At 39.4% G+C, this 21,688-nt stretch overlaps 1 protein-coding gene across 7 annotated transcripts in view; it reads left to right on the top strand.

Annotated features, from left to right (window-relative positions):
* ACACA (acetyl-CoA carboxylase alpha) overlaps positions 1 to 21,688 on the top strand; it is a 233,139-nt gene that overhangs the window by 73,415 nt on the left and 138,036 nt on the right. For all 7 annotated transcript variants that reach the window (XR_014257243.1, XM_082439871.1, XM_082439870.1 and 4 more), the window contains 3 exons: positions 11,403 to 11,535; positions 12,849 to 12,987; positions 21,126 to 21,235. Coding sequence is in view for 6 of the 7 variants with exons in the window: in XM_082439871.1 (XP_082295997.1) it covers positions 11,403 to 11,535; positions 12,849 to 12,987; positions 21,126 to 21,235 (382 nt within the window). In the remaining variant the exon portion in view is untranslated. The remainder of the gene's footprint in view (positions 1 to 11,402; positions 11,536 to 12,848; positions 12,988 to 21,125; positions 21,236 to 21,688) is intronic.

The following is a 21,688-nucleotide window of genomic DNA, read 5'->3' as shown; positions in this document are numbered from 1 at the left end:
TATTGACTGGAAAGGAAGCACACTGGAGCCTTCTGAGACTCTGGAAATAATCGGTATCTTAATGGAGTGGTTAGTTATGTGCATATGTACATATGTAAAATTAATTGAGTATATAATTAAGACTTTGTACTTTATTGTATGAAGTTACATCTCAAAAAGTAGATAAAACAGGCAGGACTTCCAGCTATAACTTAGTGAGGAGATGAACAAATCCTTAATCCCAAAAAGCAACTCAAAGCTTGACAAAACCATTTCAGCCTTAAAATCAACTATAAGGCATACAACAGTCTGAGAGAAGCTTCTATTTGAAAAACTGCTGAAATTCAATAAGAACAGTAGGATTCTGTGGTGTTCCTGTCAGGACTTTTCCCATTCCCTTCCCTCAGCTTGATTGGCATGGAGGTTGTGCCACTGTGGGTATGCCATAAGGGCTGGAGTTTTTGATGCTGCAGTTGAAGGGAGCATACTCCTTTTGGGTGGTGGATGATGCCCTTGCTCCCCAGTGGCATTGTCAGTAGAAGTGACCATCTGGCAGGGGATGAGAGAGGTGGGCCAACCGCTCTACTAGCCTGAGGTGTGTTTATGGTGGGGGTGAGCATATTGCTGGTTGAACCTGCGTGCGTGCACAGAGTGGACATGACAGGGCTCAGCAGAAAGTTAAAGCCAGGACATACTTGAAAACGTCCTGAACTTTGAATGTGCTACTCTGCCTTACACACAGACACATGAACAGAGTACAAAAGCCTTACTGGCCTCAGGTGTTTGGGTATAACCCCTGCCTAATCACTGGCTGACATTTAAGTTTTGCAGACATAGAGGTAACCCCTTAGAAAGGAGGTTGAAACATAAAAACACATGATAAGAAGAAATTGAGCTGAGGCATCAGTGATTGTACACTTTGGGGGAGAGAGATTTCACAGATTTAGCCCAGGCAAATTATTATGCCAAGAAAGAAAAACAAACAAGCAAACATTAGTAACAACAACAATCTTCATGGGTAAAAGAAATCAGAATCCAGAGATGCTACAATAAATTATTTAATAAGTTTTCAACAAAAAAATCATGAGATGTGAAAAGAAATGGGAAAGTTAGCCCATATTTAGGAAAAAAGTCAATATAGACAGTCTCTGAGTGTATAGATGCTGGATTAGCAGACAGAGTCTTCAAATCAGGTATCATAAATGTATTCAAAGAACCAAAAGAAAGCATGTTTAAAGAATTTTTTAAAAGTATGACAACAATGAATCAATAAATAATATTCTCAGTAAGGAGAGAGAAATTTAAAAGAAGCAAATGTCACCAAAGAGGATATACAGATGGCAAATAAAGATGTGAAGAGATGTTCAAAATCACTAGCTATTAGGGAAGTGCAAATTAAGACAGTAAGTATTACTATACAACTGTCAGAGTGCCTAAAATAAAAACTAGTGACAACACCAAATGTTTGCAAGAATGTGGAGTAATTGGAAAACTTGTACATAGTTGGTGGGAATGTAAATGATACAGCCAGTCTGGAAAATAATTTGGAAATTTCTTATGAAACTAAATATTTACCATATGTTCCAACAATTCCATTCCTAGTTATATACCCATAAGAAATGAAAGCATATGTTCACATAAAAACTTGTACATGAATGTCCACAGCAACATTATTTATAATAACTACAAAGGGGAAACAACCCAGTATCCATCAACTGATAAATGGATAAACAAAATATGGTATGGCCATACAGTGGAAAATTATTTGGCCATAAAGAGAAATGAAGTATGGATACATGCTACAACATTGAAAACATTATGCTAAGTGAAAGAAGCTGCATATGATATCATTCCATTTATATGAAATATCTAGAATAGGCAAATCTATAAAGACAGAAAGTAGATTAGTCATTGCCTAGGACTGGGGAGGGGTTTGGGGGAAATAGGGAGTGTCTGCTACTGAGTACAGGGTTTCTTTTGGGGGTAATGAAAATGTTCTAAAATTGATTGTGATGATGGTTCACAACCATGTGAATATAATAAAAACCATTGAATTATATACTTTAAATGGCTGAAATATATGGTATGTGAATTATATCTCAATAAAGTTGTTAAGGATTTTAAAATGAGATTAGCAAGGTCACAGGCTATAAGATCCATATACAAAAATTAGTTGTATTTCTGCATACTAGCTAGCAATGAACAAGCAAAAAATTAAATTAAAATAATTTTATTCACTATGGCATTGAAAATAATAAAATGCTTAGGAATAAATTCAACAAAAAAAGTGTAATACTTGTACATTAAAAATTATATTACTGGGACTTCCCTGGTGGTGCAGTGGTTAAGAATCCGTCTTGCAATGCCCGAGATGCCGGTTCGATCCCTGGTCGGGGAACTAAGATCCCACATGCCATGGGGCAACTGAGCCTGCGTGCTGCAACTGCAGAGCCCACATGCCACAACTAGAGAGAAGCCTGCACACTGCAATGAAGCAAAAAGGCCGTGCACTGCAACTAAGACCCAACACAGCCAAAAAATAAAAATAAAAATAAATTATATTACATTGCTGAGAGAAATTGAAGAAATTTAAAGTCTAAATACAGGCAGACCTTGTTTTATTGCACTCGCTTTATTGCACTTCACAGATAATTGCATTTTACAAATTGAAGGTTTGTGACAACCCTGCATTGTCAGATGATGGTTAGCATTTTTTAGCAATAAAATCTTTTAAAATTAAGGTATGTACATTTTTTGGTAGACATAATGCTATTATTGAACACTTAGTAGACTATAGTATAGAGTAAACATAACTTTTCCATGCATTGGGAAACCAAAAAATTCATGTGACTTGCTTTATTGCAATATTCACTTTATTGTGGTGGTGAATTGTGGAACCGAACCCGCAATATCTATGAGGTATGCCTGTAAATGGAGAGACAGTCCATGTTTGGGAATTGGAAAACTCAATATTGTCAAAATGGTGATTTTTCCCTAAATTGATCTATAAATTCACAGTCCATGTCAAAATCCCAGGAGGATTTGTTTTTTCTTTCTAGAATTTGCCAGACTCATCCTAAAATTTACATGGAAACTCAAAGGACCTAGAATAGACAAAACAATTACGGAAAAGGAGAGCCAAGTTGGAAGACTTAAACTACCTGATTTCAAAAACTGACTGTAAAGCCACAGTTATCAAGGCTGTGTGGCATTGCTACAGGGATAGGCATATAGATCAGTGAATCAGAATTAGGAGTCCACAGCTATATCTATTTATATATATGGGCAGTTGATTTTCAAAAGAGGTACATCCTTGATTCAAGATTTCTTTGCTTGGAAAAGCCCCAGTGTAAAACAGTCTCTCACAGCGCGTGCTGCAGTGTAACTCAGACTGCCTTGCAGTCAGGCTAGCTAATGCATCACAGTCTGCCGGATAAACTGCTACATCATCCTTGGTGCTTGGCATGTTACAATGTTGGGATCAGTGTGGGCTTCTAGTTGGATTTTGTGCCAGGTACGTGTCTACTTTGGACACTCTTTCATGTTAGATTAAAATGAGGATGCTTTGAATTTGGAGGAATGAATGAGGCTTTTTCTTTCTTTTGTTCTAATATTACAGGAGGATTGGGAGCAGCATCCATAAAAGATTAGAAACACTAGCTTTGTTTTGGATCTGGGTGTGCTGTGTTAGTGTTTGGTTGTTTTAGAAAGATCCCTTTGGTGAAAGGAAGCACAAACTTGATTACTGAGAGTGACTCTTTACTATATTTTCTGATATAATCAAGTGCAAAATAGCCTGCTTTATTCCATACGCAATGCTTTGCTTTTTGAATGTTGAACTTATATAACAAAGGCAGAGAGTGATTCTCTTTTGGGAACTGCCTACATCTGGCAGTTAGATGTGTGTAAAATTGAGCTGCTTCTACATCTGTGGTCACTGTAATTGTTCTGAACACAGGCTTCAGTGCTCTGTTTTTTGAGACATGTTATCCTGAAGAGACATAAAGATAGGAGGACTCCTCTGCATCAGCTTCTTTAAAGGAGGAAGCAAACTTGACCGACTTTATCAGACGTTAGCATAGTATGGAAGGAATGATGCAGAGTGGTACAGGCCAGAAACCAATCCAGGACTTCCATTTTTTATTATGGCTAATGGTCATATTGAGCGAGTGTCCTGATTGAGTCTTTTCACCTTGGGTCACCTGAATGTCCTAAGATCAAGGTTTGTCTTAATCATTTGTCTTCTGTTTGATTTTTCATCTTTCATCTGTGTTCCAGGTCATTTGTGTACTTCTGTTTTGGAGGGTTTCCCTGGAAGGTTAATAGGTTCTCAGCATAGTTGGCATTAGATAACAATTAACCATTTGTATTCAACATTTTGGTGAGAAAGAATTTTTCTGTGGTACATGAATCAGGTTAGATATGACTCTGGTGGATTATACCATTCCTAAGGACTTATCTCAGGAAATTGTGATTCTGTAGATTCTAGCTGTTGCAGTCTTTTCTGCCATTACAAGGGAGCAATATCCTGAGCAATATCTACTTAATTAAAAGCTAAAACAGGACTATGTTACTATATAACATTCAGCCACCATTTATTTATTTAAGTGATTTGTCCATCTGTGGCAAATTTGCTTGCATAGCAATAGATGTGTCCCAGTAGTTTTTTAGGCGGGATTTTTCTTCCCTGCTTAAACTGGGTTAGACCTTTTGTGTCTAAAATATTTTTCTGGGCCCCTTTTCCTTTCAGGGATTTTATCCACATCTTCTCCTTATCCCATTTGTACCAGCTCCAGTCTTATTCTCAAATTTTAGTGAATAAACTCTTAGATTTTGTTGTTTTTTAAAAAGGTATGTGTGTGTGTGTGTGTGTGTGTGTGTGTATGTGTGTGTACACCACTACTCTGGCCTGAGAATTAGAGTTGTGACTCCCGCATTATTCAAAGTACCTCAGTAGTGGCATGTTTCGTCCTTTTGACTGGCTTTCTTTCTCTCCTGACCTGCTCTCCCCGCTCTTGGAGTCTGAAAATCAGTATTGTTTGTTTTGATTGGATCTCAGAAATTACCTACTTAGGCTGTGCTGTCCTCCTCCCTCTGGATTTCCTGACCCCATTACTCTCTTGGCATAGTTGTCCTGGTAAACTTTGTCTGCTTTTTGCCCTGGGCCCTCCCTGTCATGTGCTCCTGGCAGTCTGGAGGGGCCGTGGAGCTTTTCTCTGGTGACTGTCAGAAGAAAGTGACCGTTGTTGAAACACGTTTGCTGTGGCTAAGTCAGAGCTGTTGAGATCTACTTTCTAGTTATACAAGCTTTTATATTTCTCCCCCTCTCCTCTCAGTCCCCTTGGGAAATCAACTAATTCTGTGTTTGGGCCCAGTGTAGGGGGAAAATGCAAACAGGAGGGGAAGTATGGAAATTGGGGACAAAGTACACAAAAAGACTGTAGCTTGAGGCCATCAGGAATACTCTACTCTGACTGAAGCAGGGCCAAGAAGTAGGCACAGTATGTCTTGTCCTCCTGGGTTTTAAGCACCTGCAGCAGGAGGACAAACTCCGGCTTGTGTTTACAAGGCCGACATCTGAAGAAAAAGCCTCCATTCCTTTGCCATCTTGATATGGAGGGTTCTGCGGAGGAAAATAAGGAGATAAGATATTACATGCTTCGAAGGTAAGTTTTAGAGTGCCGTATCTGGGCAATACATACCTTTAAAAAACAGTAAGACATTGACAGCTAAGCCCTGGAATTTATGGGCAATCTGATTTGATGATTTTCTTGTGTCTGTAGGAAACTTTTTTTTTTTTAAGGAAATGAATTAAAACACTCATATTTGCTCCTGGATTTCTAAACCTTTATTTTACACTCAGAATTTGAACCAAAGATACCCGAGACCATGTGTGACATTGTAGCTGCGTTGAAAACAAGCACCCGTGCACAGACCTTGCTGTGTGCTGGTCTTTTGTTAAGGAATCTCGCTTAGTCTGTGCCAAAATTGCTCACTGTTCTTGGCTGGTTTTTCAAGAGTGAAGTCTCTTCATCTATTTTGAAGGAAGATATCAATTCTGTGTAGTAGGTAGCATCCTGTTGAAGGTAGTTTTGCAGAAAACTTTTTTAGACTATGTCTCTTGGACCAGGAAAGGTGGCTGCTGCCATTGTCCTGGCGTGTGACAGTAGGCAACCAGACTGGAGGTGTTGAGCGTGCAAGCTCTCCTATCCCGAATCTTTCTTCTTCCTGCTCTTAGAACTCAAGCTGAGGAGGAAATGAGTCAGGCCTTCTTGGCCTTCTTCAGACCTCTTGCAGGTCTGTGCCTCTCCAGCAGAGGGTCGACATAAAAGACCTGAATGATTTGCTGGATGGCAGTCATTAAGGGTCGCTTGCTTGTTTTTGCAATCTGGAGTTTTTATTTTGATAAAAATTACCCGAAAATTAAATAGACCCTGGAAAATATAGAAACAAATGAAAAACACTGATGTGGCAAAATGTGTCTTTAAAACAGTCATCCTTTCCTTTTCCTTTTTACTTGACCTCTTCCACCCTTTGCGGGGGTAAACCAAGCAAATCTTCCACTGAGAGTCAAATAAGTAAAAAGCAACTGGTATATTTTACATATACATATTATATATTGTTTTATATATAATATATACTTATATATTATATATTTTGTATATTTTAATATATACAATAAAGTGATTATATATGTATAAATATAATAAATATATATAACTTTGGTTTATTGTTTTATATATGTAAAACAAACATATATACAAACAGAATACACGATACACATATATATATATTTATTACACACACATACATAGTTTTATTTTGTTTTTCTGTGGTTAAATACAATAGGTGATCTGTCCATTTTTTTCAAGGAGACATCCCTCCTGGAGCAGTCTGTCCTCCAATTTGAACAATCATCTAGAGAATTCCCTTCTCTTCTGTGTTGGATCCTCTATTTCTTGCATTCCTTGTCTTCCTTTTTCTTGGTTTACTTCATCTTTTGGGAAGACAACATTCTCTGGTAGCTTCCTGAGAAAAGCTAGGTGAGAAGTAAAGATTTTGAGATCTTTTCTATCTTTCCACTTGATCCTCTTGTTTTTAGCATGGTGCCTAACTTCTGAACATGGCTATATGAATGATCACATCTTTTTTTTTTTAAATCTTTTTTTAAAATAAATTTATTTATTTATTTTTGGCTGCATTGGGTCTTTGTTGTTGCACGCAGGCTTTCTCTAGTTGCGGTGAGAGGGGGCTACTCTTTGTTGTGGTGCACAGGCTTCTCATTGCGGTGGCTTCTCTTGTTGTGGAGCACGAGCTCTAGGCGTGCGGGCTTCAGTAGTTGTGGCACGCAGGCTCAGTAGTTGTGGCTCACAGGCTCTAGAGCGCAGGCTCAGTAGTTGTGGCACATAGGCTTAGTTGCTCCGCAGCATGTGGGATCTTCCCAGACCAGGGATTGAACCTGTGTCCCCTGCATTGGCAGGCGGATTCTTAACCACTGTGCCACGAGGCAAGTCCTCATCCCATCATTAAAAGTAAGGTATATTTCTGTTTTTCTCCCCTCTTTGATTACATGTGACCCTCAGGGCACTCCTTTGTTATCTCTAAACTATTGATTAAACAGTATGACCAATCCCTTCCCCACCTTAATTTTATCGGTAAAGATTTTGCTTCCCTTTTTGTCTTATACTCAGGCATCTCCTTATTTATCCTAGGTTTATATGTTCTCTGTCTCTTTCTCCCTAGGAAACTGAAAGTTGATCTCTAGGGAGTATGTGTGTGTGTGTGTTTAATCTCAGATGTACAGAATTATATAATCATAATTTTTGGTTCAAGACACACTCATTTGTCCATGTGTAACCCACTATTATTTATTTATTTGGTTACTTATTTAGTAATATTAAAAATAGTGTAAAATAGAATTTGAAAACCCACCACTTAAACAAAGGTTGATCCTTGGCCGTCACCTACATCTTTCTAAGCATATGGTCTCTCCTCCATAAACCTTCTCCCTGCTTTCCCCACCCAGGTAGTCATTTCCCTTAATCACATGTTCATCACATTATTTTGTTTCTCTGTTTACATAGTTTTATTGTATCTATATGTATGTCTTAAAAGTATGTATATTTTAGTTTTTAACTTTATGATCTGTTTTTAATTTTATAATTTATATATAATATTTGGGAGCTTCTTATATATTAATCATATATCTAGACACTAGACTAAGGCCTCCTATTATTTCTAATAATTTGTGGAATCTTTTGTTTTCTGTGTAAATTACATCATTCACAAATAAATATTATTTAACTTCCTCCTTGGCAGTCCTCAGGTCTCTAATTTACTTATTTTTTTATTTTATTGCACTTGCTAGGAAATCTAACAGTTTTACATTTATGGATTTTCTAAAATTAAACCATCCTTGCTTACCTGGGACAAACTCAAGTTGGTTGTGGAGTAACATATTTTTTAACTAATATTTTGCACATCCTTGACCCAACACCTATTTAGAATATCGTCATTAGGATGTGGTCATGAGTAAAGTGGCCCTGGACTTCCCTTTCATGTAACGTCTTTGTCTGGTTCTGGTATCAGTATTACTCTAACTGGGGAGTTTTACTCCTTTTTCTACTGTCTGGAAGTTTGGTAGGCTACGATCCTTGAAAGTTCGGTAGAACTTGTCTTTTAAAACCATCTGGGGCTTCCCTGGTGGCACAGTGGTTGAGAATCCACCTGCCAATGCAGGAGACATGGGTTCGAGCCCTGGTCTGGGAAGATCCCACATGCCGCGGAGCAACTAAGCCCGTGCACCGCAACTACTGAGCCTGCGCTCTAGAGCCTTCAAGCCACAGCTACTGAAACCCACGGGCCTAGAGCCCATGCTCCACAACAAGAGAAGCCACCGCAATGAGAAGCCTGCGCACCCCAACAGAGTAAACCCCGTTCGCTGCAACTAGAGAAAGCCCGCGCACAGCAACAAAGACCCAACACAGCCAAAAATAAATAAATAAATAAATAAATAAATAAATAAGTAAATAAATAAATAAAATAAAAATAAAACCATCTGGACCTGGTATTTCTCTGTGGGAAGATTTTTTTTTTTTTTTAAAGTGTAGGCTTATTTTATTTATTTTTATTTTTGGTTGTGTTGGGTCTTCGTTTCTGTGTGTGGGCTTTCTCTAGTTGCGGCAAGCGGGGGCCACTCTTCATCGTGGTGCGCGGGCCTCTCACTATTGTGGCCTCTCTTGTTGCGGAGCACAGGCTCCAGACGCGCAGGCTCAGTAATTGTGGCTCACTGCCTTAGTTGCTCCGTGGCATGTGGGATCCTCCCAGACCAGGGCTCGAACCCGTGTCCCCTGCATTGGCAGGCAGATTCTCAACCACTGCGCCACCAGCGAAGCCCTGTGGGAAGATTTTAATCATACTCTTTTATTTTGAAGAGAGAAATTACCTGAGTGCAACATTAGAGTGTAGGAGAAAGGAAGAAAAGATAGAAATGGAAGAAAGCAGCTGTCTGTTAAATAGTGTATAAAGGATTTTATTTACTATATCCATTATCTCATTTAATCCTCAAAATGCCCTTTCAGAAGGTCTATCAGTGCTATGAGTCAAGGTCCAGTCAGGGAAAGAGAAACTGCATTAGGTATTATAAACAAAAGACATTCAATTGTGAGAATTGGTTACTTGGGTGTTAGCAGAATAAAAGAACAAAATAGACATGCTGAGGTAATCCAAGGTTAATATCTGCAGGAAGCAGCTACCACCCCTAGGGAAGAGGTAGTATTCCCAGAACCTACAAGCTTGGAGAGGGCCCAAGGTGCTTGGAGAGGGGCTGGTGCTTGGACCTCTGGGAGTAAGCTTTGAGTAGCTGGTGCTCAGATCCCTGAGGAGGAGGCGTGGCCTGACAGGTGATTGATAGGCCCAGGCTGGTAGCCCAGAGGATGAGTGAGCATGGCAGGGCTGGTACTCTGACAGCCAAGGAGCCACAACCCACTGCTCCTGGTCCTTCTACGGGAATGCATCACAGCTATTCCTTGGAATGCTGAAAGATGCTAGAGACTGGAATTAACTCTCTTTTCCTGTGGAGCAATGCTGATAATAGCTGGAAAATAAGAAGAAAATCCCTTTCTCTCTTTCTCTCTCTCTTTTTTTTTTTTAAAACCCTTCTGCCTTCCTATTGGCGGAATCAAACAAGTTTGCATGGTGTTAAGCCCTGTTGTCATAGAGCAGAGCATAAAAGGATGGGCTTGGAGCTGAGAGGCAATAGCTGAAAACCTAGAACAGTGAATACCATACATATTTACAAAGAGAAAAGTGAAGCTTAGCAAGTTTAAGTTATTCGGTGAAGATCTGGAATTTTTTTTTTTTTAAATTTTTAAATTTATTTATGGCTGTGTTGGGTCTTCATTTCTGTGCGAGGGCTTTCTCTAGTTGTGGCAAGCGGGGGCCACTCTTCATCGCGGTGCGCGGGCCTCTCACTATCGCCGCCTCTCTTGTTGCGGAGCACAGGCTCCAGACGCGCAGGCTCAGTAGATGTGGCGCATGGGCTTAGTTGCTCTGCGGCATGTGGGATCCTCCCGGACCAGGACCCGAACCCGTGTCCCCTGCATTGGCAGGCGGATTCCCAACCACTGTGCCACCAGGGAAGCCCGAAGATCTGGAATTTAAAGCAGGCCTGTGCTGTTTCCACCACTGTCTAATCTAAAACACCATTGATTGTTAGAGGCACCATTATTGAATGTACCACTGAGAAAAAACATTCTGCCAATTAAATAAAGCACACCATCAGTTGTAAGATACATACCAATTTCAGAGATTCTAAAAAGCTAAAAAAAAAAAAATGTTATCTTAAGGTCAATGAAATATGGTTTATAAATAAATTGCCTTGTAATGCCTTGTAAATAAATTGTTTTTGGAGTTGTTGATTTTGAAACGTCTATGGAATATCCAAGTAAAACATTTAGTAGGCAGTTAAAAATGTGGAGTTACAGCTCATAAGAAAAATGGAGGTTAGAGATACAGAGGTGAAGGTCATCTGTGTGTCAGAATCATAATCCAGAAACAGGTTTGCTAACTGTTGTGGGTGTTTTTTTTAAGTTTTAACAGTCACTCTGAGTCTATTATTTATACTATCTCATTTTAGCGTGTTCTTTGCCTATCTCTTTATGATGGCATCTGTTGGTAAACCTTAATATTGTCTTTTATTATTCAGGAACACTTTTTTTTTTTTCTTAAATTTCCACAAGCAAAGATCATTTTCTTTTCTCTCTTCTATATAAAAACTATGTGGTCTGCCACCATCCAGTTTTCACAAGGGTGCAATTGGAAGTGCTCTTATAAGTCCGATAGTGAAAAGCAGGTCTCCAGGGGAGATAGATGATGTGAAGAAATCTTATCTGTAGACTTTCATGATTTCTCTATTTTTACAGGTCCAGCATGTCTGGTTTGCACCTAGTAAAGCAAGGTCGAGACCGAAAGAAAATAGACTCACAGCGAGATTTCACTGTAGCTTCTCCAGCAGAATTCGTTACTCGTTTTGGTGGGAATAAAGTGATTGAGAAGGTAAGTTATAACCTGCTAACTTATTTTTTCAAAAGTACATGAGATTTAATGCCTAGATTTGTTGTCTAGATTTGCTCAAAACCGATATTTAAATTGAATTTCTGAGACTGCAGAATTATCCTTTCTGCCTCCCTAGCATCCTATTAAATAATTTCACTATTTTCTGTAATATGTATTTGCCACTGACAATTTAGTCATAACTAAGTAAGAAGATGAGGCAGCGCCCATAAAGTGCTTTTAGAAAGATCTTGCGGTTTTTATGGGGTTGAGTTGCACTAATCTGAGAGGTTATGAGAAATTGATTAGCTTGTGGGGTGGTGGTGAGGAGGTAACATGTCATAACATTGGGTTTAGAGCTAAGGGAGTGGAGAGAGTTTCAGAACAGAAGGCTTCAACAAGTTTGATACAGTGTAACCTACTGGGTTCCTCCAGGAATTTGAGATGTTTAGAGGGAATATACCACATGAAATACTTAAAGAGATTACAGGTGTTTTGAAATGTTGTGAGTTACTCTGTGTCACTTTTATCTAAACCATATTGGAGCTGAGAGGATGACTTGGTTGAAATAGCTTGCAGTGATTAAAAGATTCAAGGATAGGGACCTATAGTCTCTGTCCTAAAAGTGTTGCTTTAGCGGTACACTCCTGTTAGTCTTCCAATGAGGAGAGATTACGTGTCTCCCAACCTATGTTATCCTCAGGGTGATGATTGCAAGACAGGCAACGAGGTGAAAGGTTTGTTTAACAGAGAAGTCTCAGGATCATTGATCCTTCTACTCTTTTTCTTGTGACCGTTCTTTCTGGGGCAGTCTGTACAATTCTAAGGCATTTGGATTCAGCATTCTGGAGAGAGGTGGTGGTTAGTGTAGGCATTCTTATACATGTTCAGGACTCTGTGCCTTGTTTCACTACAACAGAGAATAGTGTGTGACACTACACTGTTGAATCTTCCCCCAGCCTTATTTATATCCATCTTCCCCCTGACGTTTGTTTCTTCTATTCCCTAAGAGTAGGTATGGTAGAATAATTCACAAACTCATAAGATTTGAGTAACTGATTTTTCCCTTCAAGAAATGAAGTTAAAAAGGAGTAAGTTTTAGCTGGCACATATTGAAGTATTTGCTTAGCTAACATCTTAAAATATCCCTTGATCATGTGGGAGTTGGTTCCTAACTGCCTAGACCAACAATACAAATTCCTAGTTGAAACTCTGGCTTTTCAGAGGAAGATCTACAAAAGTGGTTTCATCTCTTTTCCTCTGTCTTTGCCTGTCTTTTCCACTTCTCTCCAATTCCCATGTTCCCACTGTCCCAGGTTCTCATTGCCAACAATGGCATTGCAGCAGTGAAATGCATGCGGTCTATCCGCCGGTGGTCTTATGAGATGTTTCGAAACGAACGTGCAATCCGATTTGTTGTCATGGTCACACCTGAAGACCTGAAAGCCAATGCAGGTAAGTTATGAACATTAAGAAAGCATCATCCTCAAGCATAAAACATTGAATGGCACAGCCTTTAAGGAGAAGAATGTTAACTCAGGGGGATTCCCAAACCCAAGGATTTCTCTTTTATAAAGTGTCAATAGTAGGCGTAGACAAGGACTGTATTATATTTAACCTCAACGTAGACGCCTGTGTTCTAAGTAAAAATAGGTAGAAATTTAACCAAAGTGTTGATATGGGTTTTCAGTGTTATTTGCTAAGCCACATTCTTTAGCATGTGTCAGTAGAAACGTTTGGAAGGAAATGCTATTTCCCTTATGAGTTACATTGAATTTTAGAGAATTTTAAGGTTAAGATTGTTTTTTCCCTCCTCCTGGGAGGGGGAGACCTCTTGGGACCCAAATAGGTTTCACTCTGTAGGCTCTTTGGCATATTCTCTCTGCTTAGATGGTTTTCCATCTGAGAGAGGTAGATAAGGACTATTGGTGTAGCTGAGAGGTTGTGGCTAGTCCTTCCTCTTCATACTTTCTATCACTAAAGTATAATCTCTAAGACAGAGTACCCACAGATAACATTAGCTCTTTATTTTTTTTTATTTTTTTAAATAAATTTATTTATTTATTTATCTTTGGCTGCATTGGGTCTTCGTTGCTGCATGCGGGCTTTCTCTAGTTGCAGCAAGCAGGGGCTACTCTTCATTGCGGTGCGCGGGCTTCTCATTGTGGTGGCTTCCCTTGTTGTGGAGCACAGGCTCTAGGCGTGTGGGCTTCAGTAGTTGTGGCACGTGGGCTCAGTAGTTGTGGCTCACAGGCTCCAGAGCGCAGGCTCAGTAGTCGTGGCACATGGGCTTATTTGCTCCATGGCATGTGGGATCTTCCCGGACCAGGGCTCGAACCCGTGTCCCCCGCATTGGCAGGCGGATTCTTAACCACTGCACCACCAGGGAAGTCCAACATTAGCTCTTTAAAGAGCTGTCTTTTTAAAGCTATTTTGGTCTTTATATGTACTCGCTATATTGAGACAATGATATTAAGACTATTCCTAAGTAGTAAGGGTTATTATATTATCTTTAGAAATGAAGAAGGCACCAATTTATTGGAAAATAGATGTTATTATATGAAATCATTTAGATTGACCCTTCAACACCTCTCAGCTGCAGTTTTGTATATGTGAAAGGAAAATCATGTCTATTTTACTGGATAGTTGTAAAGATGAAATTGTGTATAATAAATATAAAGTACCTTGCATGATTTCTTTTTCCTTGTTTCTCCTTGGTGCTCCTATTAATTCATTTATTCATTCACTCAATGAACATGGAGACCCACAGTTTAATAAGATATGATCTTGCTCTAGGAAACAAATAATTTCAATACAGTGAGGTAAGTGCTATAATAGAAATATGCACAGGGTACATGGAACACAGCGATGAGACATCGTAACTCTGGCCCCTGCTCTTGGGTTAAGGGTTAAGAGGGGTTAACAGGGTTAAGAGAGCTTTCCGAAATGGTTTTTATCTAGCCAAGAATGAGTAAGAGTTAGTGAAGCAACTAGGGGGAAGACAAAGGTATTACAGGCAGAAAGAACATATATGCAAATGTTTGAAGGTGTGACACAGTGGTTTCTGGAAACTGCAAGTGGCTTGTTAAAGTACAAGACATGATCTAGTATTTGTCAAGGATGGTCTTGTTTTTCATGTTAGCACCATCAACAAAAGCAAAATAATAGATAATATAGTAATAAGAGCAAGGTGGGGGTTTTTTTGGTGGGGAGACAGATTAGGTTTGGAGTACATGTGATACAAGCAGATTCTAGAAATCCTACAAAAAATTGAATATATCCTTCTAGAACTTAGAAATAATGAGAACTAGAGATTAAGAGTGTACATTATTGGCAAATATGTGATAGTTAACACTACCTCCTGAAAGATCAGATAGAAAATGAAGAGAAGAGGGTTAAGGATGAAATTTTATAGAAGGCTAAAATTTAGGGATAGACTCAGGAAGATAGTCCCATAAACAGTGTGGAGAAGAAATGGTCAGAGAAATAGAAGAAACAGAAGAGAAAAGCGATGAGAAAAGAGAATTTCAATAAGGAAGGCTCAAATAAAATAGGAATCAAAATCTGTCTAGCAATTAGGGAATCATTGGTAACCTTTGCAGGAAAAGTTTCAGTGGAACAATGTGAGTATGCAGACTAATATAGGAAGATAAGGAATGAATGGGATGGGACATGGAGACAGCCAATGTGGACAAGTTTTTTGAGAATTTTGGATGAGAAGGGAAAAAGAAAAGGCAGTAACTAAGGAGAAATTTGGGGTCAAGAGAGAATTTTTGTTTTTCAGAATGGAAGAGACTTAGGAATGTTTCTGAGAGGAAGGAGCCAAGGGCAGGGGTGGGGGCTGGGGGGTAGCAGTACACAAGAGAGCTAGAGGAGATGGAAGGAGATGGGATCATGAGCACCAGTGGACAAAAGTACTCATATCTTTTGATTAAGAAATTCTATTTCCTGGTATTTATTCTGAGGAACAAAAATCAGTAATGGGGCAAAAATGTTCATACAGGGATATTCATTGCAGTGTTATTTAAAATAACAAGAAACCAGGAATAGCTTAAGTGTCCACCATTAGTGATTAGTTACATAAAATCTGTTACACCAATTCTATGAAATACCATGCACCCATTAAAAAATATTTTGTGGGGAGGAGCTTCAAGATGGCGGAAGAGTAAGATGTGGAGATCACCTTCCTCCCCACAAATACATCAGAAATACATCTACACGTGGAACAACCCCTACAGAACACCTACTGAATGCTGGCAGAAGACCTCAGACCTCCCAAAAGGCAAGAAACTCCCCACGTACCTGGGTAGGGCAAAAGAAAAAAGAAAAAACAGAGACAAAAGAATAGGGACGCGACCTGCACCAGTGGGAGGGAGCTGTGAAGGAGGAAAGGTTTCCACACACTAGGAAGCCCCTTTGCGGGCAGAGACTGCGGTGGCGGAGGGGGGAAGCTTCGGAGCCACGGAGGAGAGCGCAGCAACAGGGGTGCGGAGGGCAAAGCGGAGAGATTCCCGCACACAGGCTTGGTGCTGACCAGCACTCACCAGCCCGAGAGGCTTGTCTGCTCACCCGCCGGGGCGGGCGGGGGCTGGGAGCTGAGGCTCGGGCTTGGGTAGGATCGCAGGGAGAGGACTGGGGTTGGCGGCATGAACACAGCCTGAAGGGGGCTAGTGCACCACAGCTAGCCGGGAGGGAGTCCAGGAAAAGGTCTGGAACTGCTGAAGAGGCAAAAGACTTTTTCTTGCCTCTTTGTTTCCTGGTGCCCGAGGAGAGGGGGTTAAGAGCACCGCTTAAAGGAGCTCCAGAGATGGGCGCGAGCCGCGGCTATCAGCACAGACCCCCAGAGACGGGCATGAGACGCTAAGGCTGCTGCTGCCGCCACCAAGAAGCCTGTGTGCAAGCACAGGTCACTCTCCACACCTCCCCTCCTGGGAGCCTGTGCAGTCCGCCACTGGCAGGGTCCCGTGATCCAGGGACAACTTCCCCAGGAGAACACACGGCGCACCTCAGGCTGGTGCAACGTCACGCCGGCCTCTATGATCATCTCTATAGATGCAGAAAAAGCTTTCAACAAAATTCAACACTGATTTGTGATAAAAACTCTCCAGAAAGTAGGCCTAGAGGGAACTAACCTCAACATAATAAAGGCCATATATGACAAACCCACAGCCAACATCATTCTCAATGGTGAAAAACTGAAACCGTATCCACTAAGATCAGGAACAAGACAAGGTTGACCACTCTCACCACTATTATTCAACATAGTTTTGGAAGTTTTAGCCACAGCAATCAGAGAAGAAAAAGAAATAAAAGGAATCCGAATCAGAAAAGAAGAAGTAAAGCTGTCACTGTTTGCAGATGACATTATACTATACATAGAGAGTCCTAAAGATGCTACCAGAAAACTACTAGAGCTAATCAATGAATTTGGTAAAATAGCAGGATGCAAAATTAATGCACAGAAATCTCTTGCATTCCTATACACTAATGATGAAAAATGGGAAGAAGAAATTAAGGAAACACTCCCATTTACCATTGCAAGAAAAAGAATAAAATACCTAGGAATAAACCTACCTAGGGAGACAAAAGACCTGTATGCAGAAAATTATAAGACACTTATGAAAAAATTAAAGATGATACAAACAGATGGAGAGATATACCACGTTCTTGGATTGGAAGAATCAATATTGTGAAAATGACTATACTACCCAAAGCAATCTACAGATTCAATTCAATCCCTATCAAACTACCATTGGCATTTTTCACTGAACTAGAAGAAAATATTTCACAATTGTATGGAAACACAAAAGACCCGAAATAGCCAAAGCAATTTTGAGAAAGAAAAAGGGAGCTGGAGGAATCAGGCTCCCTGACTTCAGACTATACTACAAAGCTACAGTAATCAAGACAGTATGGTACTGGCACAAAAACAAATATAGATCAATGGAACAGGATAGAAAGCCCAGAGATAAACCCATGCACATATGGTCACCTTGTCTTTGATAAAGGAGGCAAGAATATACAGTGGAGAAAAGACAGACTCTTCAATAAGTGGTGCCGGGAAAACTGGACAGCTACATGTAAAAAAATGAAATTAGAACAGTCCCTAACACCATACACAAAAATAAACTCAAAATGGATTAAAGACCTAAATGTAAGGCCAGACACTATCAGACTCTTAGAGGAAAACATAGGCAGAACAGTCTATGACATAAATCACAGCAAGATCCTTTTTGACCCACCTCCTAGAGAAATGGAAATAAAAACAAAAATAAACAAATGGGACCTAATGAAACTTAAAAGCTTTTGCACAGCAAAGGAAACCATAAACAAGACAAAAAGACAACCCTCAGAAATGGAGAAAATATTTGCAAATGAAGCAAGTGACAAAGGATTAATCTCCAAAATTTACAAGCAGCTCATGCAGCTCAATATCAGAAAAACAAACAACCCAGTCCAAAAATGGGCAGAAGACCTAAATAGACATTTCTGCAAAGAAGATATACAGATTGCCAACAAACACATGAAAGAATGCTCAACATCATTAATCATTAGAGAAATGCAAATCAAAACTATAATGAGATATCATCTCACACCGGTCAGAATGGCTGTCATCAAAAAATGTACAAAAATAAATGCTGGAGAGGGTGTGGAGAAAAGGGAACCCTCTTGCACTGTTGGTGGGAATGTAAATTGAGACAGCCACTATGGAGAACAGTATGGAGGTTCCTTAAAAAACTAAAAATAGAACTATCATACGACCCAGCAACCCCACTACTGGGCATATACTCTGAGAAAACCATAATTCAAAAAGAGTCACGTACCAAAATGTTCATTGAAGCTCTATTTACAATAGGCAGAACATGGAAGCAATCTAAGTGTCCATCAACAGATGAATGGATAAAGAAGATGTGGCACATATATACAATGGAATATTACTCAGCCATAAAAAGAAACGAAATTGAGTTATTTGTAGTGAGGTGGATGGACCTAGAGTCTGTCATACAGAGTGAAGTAAGTCACAAAGAGAAAAACAAAAACCGTATGCTAACACATATATATGGAATCTTAAAAAAAAAAAAAATGGTCGTGAAGAACCTAGGGGCAAGACGGGAATAAAGACGTAGACCTACTAGAGAATGGACTTGAGGATACTGGGAGGGGTAGGGTAAGCTGGGACAAAGTGAGAGAGTGGCATGGACATATATACACTACCAAACTTAAAATAGGTAGTTAGTGGGAAGCAGCCGCATCGCACAGGGAAATCAGCTCTGTGCTTTGTGACCACCTAGAGGGTTGGGATAGGGAGGGTGGGAGGGAGGGAGATGCAAGAGGGAAGAGATATGGGGACATATGTATATGTATAACTGATTCACTTTGTTACAAAGCAGAAACTAACACACCATTGTAAAGCAATTATACTCTAATAAAGATGTTAAAAAAAATCAATAAAAACATAAAAAAATTTTGCGGGATAACATTTATTGGTCTGAGAATGCATTCTGACAAATTGTTACACTGTTTATCTATTACTGTGTAACACTATTACCACAAATTTAACAACTTAAAACAATGGACATCTATTACCTCAGTTTCTGTAGCTGGGTCTTCTGCTTCAGGTTATCACAAGGCTGCCATCAGCATTCAGCTGGGGCTGCAGTCTCATCTGAGGCTTGACTTGGGATGGATCTGCTTTCAAACTAACATGGTTGTTGGCAGCATTCAGTTTTCTGTTTGGACTGAGGACCTGATTGTGTTGCTGGTTGTTGGCTAGAGACTGCTCTTGGCTCCTTGTCACGTGGGCCACCCCAAAATGACTGCCCGCTTCCTCAAAGCCAGCAAGGGAAAGTCTCCCAGTAAGATCGGCTACATTCTTATGCACTGTTAGTTTGGAAGTGACATCTCCTCATCCTTGCCATATTCTCTTGGCTAAAAGCAAGTCATAGATTGTGCCCACACCCAAGGAGAGGGGATAACTTAAGATATGAATACCTGGAGACTTGGGATCATGGGTCTGTCCATCACAATTGCTTAGAAAAAAGTTGGCTGTAAGGAGACTGATAGCATGATATAATAATAGAAAGAAAGTACATTGTGTATAGTCAGAGAAAAAAAAAATGTGTAATGACATATACCAAAACAGCAATCTGGTTACCTCTGTGGGTGGTAGTTAAAGACAAGCGATAACCGAGAAAAACATGTTAACAGCAGAGTTTCTACCTATAATATGAGCACAAGACACCCTTCAAAAGAAAATGAACAGAGAACATGAATAGATAGTCCATAAAAGAAGAATTAAAAAGGAACAATAAACATATGAAAAGAGATTCAATTCCAATGATAATCAAAGAAATGCTAACCAAAACAATAATAGATTGGGATTTTAAAAAATTTATAGGACTGGCAAAATTTCAAATTGATAATACCCAATATAGGTGAGAGTATAGGCAATTTGGCACCCCCATTGCAAGTGAGGGTCTAAAGTGGTTCGGTTAGTATGGGAAGATATCCACAATATATTAAATTGGTTAGCAGTTTATGGTTTCTAATATATCAAAGCATGAACTGACTATATCTGAGTTGTGGGACAATGGGTGATTTTGACTTTTAAAAAACAGTACATCCTGATATATTTTTTAAATTTTTAAATAATCAGCACGCTTTCCCTCATAATCAGAGAGAATGATATACCTGTTTTTATTTTGAACAAACTGTTAGGGCCTCATATCTTACTCTGAGTGGAATTTTTAAAGAAGGACTTAAAACCTTTAAAAATTAAGAGCACGAGATAAGAAACATAATAAATATGGTGGAGATGGACCTTGAGAAAGTTATTTAACTGCTCCAAGCCATAATTCCCTGTAAACTGGGTGCTAATAATACATGTTATATATAAGATTATTGAGGATGAAATGAAATAATATATATAAAGCGCTTAGTACAGTCCCTGCACATTGTAGCTGCTCTGCCACAATTACTGCCAGAAAAGGAAGAGAGAAACATCAGGTGACAGATTTGAAAGGGGATACTGAGCCAAAAAAAAAAAAAAAGTAAAGAGGGAAAGAAGTTATCTTTTTAAAGTATCGTTCCATCCAGATAAACGTTTTTCAAGCACTTGATAGACTCCTATAACTAACCTTTCCTGTTTAGCCAGTCTACGGACCCTCCAGACTCTACCCTGTTTCCCCATTCTGTCCCAGCTTTACACCAGGAAAAGGGCTTTCTCAGAATATAGTGCAAGTTAAAGATAAAAGGTGTCACTGAGCTTTTTCTCAGAATAGAATAATGGGCCCCTTAAATGACAGATACATCATCCTTGATATAGGGATCATAGAGACCCTTTGAAAAGGTCACACGGTGAAAAGTTTGAGACCTGCTGTTTTAGTGTAAGAGCTCCTAACTATGAGATTACCACTGTTAGTACTGTGGCTTAACAAAGAGCCTCCAAATAAATGGTTCTGGGAATTACCCCATTAATACAGTTTGTCCTGTGGTTACGTATGATGGTACCTGTCCTTTACACAGTTTTTGCTCTGCTGTTACATTTCTGAAAATAAAGCATGTGTTCTCTGTTAATTTGCTTGTGTTTTCAGAATACATTAAGATGGCAGATCACTATGTGCCAGTGCCAGGAGGACCAAACAACAACAACTATGCAAATGTGGAATTAATTCTTGATATTGCTAAAAGGATTCCAGTACAAGTAAGAGATGCCAGCGTCTCCTCGAAATCCAAATTGAGCCTTTTTAAAAAAAAAATTTTTATGGGAGTATAGTTGATTTGCAATGTTGTATTAGTTTCTGCTGTACAGCAGAGTGAATCAGTTATACATATACATCTATCCACTCTTTTTTAGAGTCTTTTCCCACATAGGCCATTACAGGGTATTGAGAAGAGTTTCCTTTGCCAAATTCAGCCATTTTACAGTTGGGCACAAGGGGATAGCCAGTGAAGAACTTTTAATTTTATATGAAGCATCTTTGTTGAACGTTGGTAAAAGCCTTTATATGGGATATAACAGACAGGGAAAGGAAAGATGGAAAGAATGGAATGAGCCAACATAAAGTAAACGTAATCCAAACAAGAGGTTTGTAAGGGTCTTTCAGAGATTATTCTATCCATTTCACCTTCAAACCTCCTAGTAAGTAAAAGTTGC

The sequence above is a fragment of the Balaenoptera physalus genome (assembly GCF_965194825.1).
Source record: "Balaenoptera physalus genome assembly, chromosome: 20".
In the NCBI taxonomy this organism is placed as follows: domain Eukaryota; kingdom Metazoa; phylum Chordata; class Mammalia; order Artiodactyla; family Balaenopteridae; genus Balaenoptera; species Balaenoptera physalus.
This window is presented reverse-complemented; position numbering and strand designations above follow the sequence as displayed.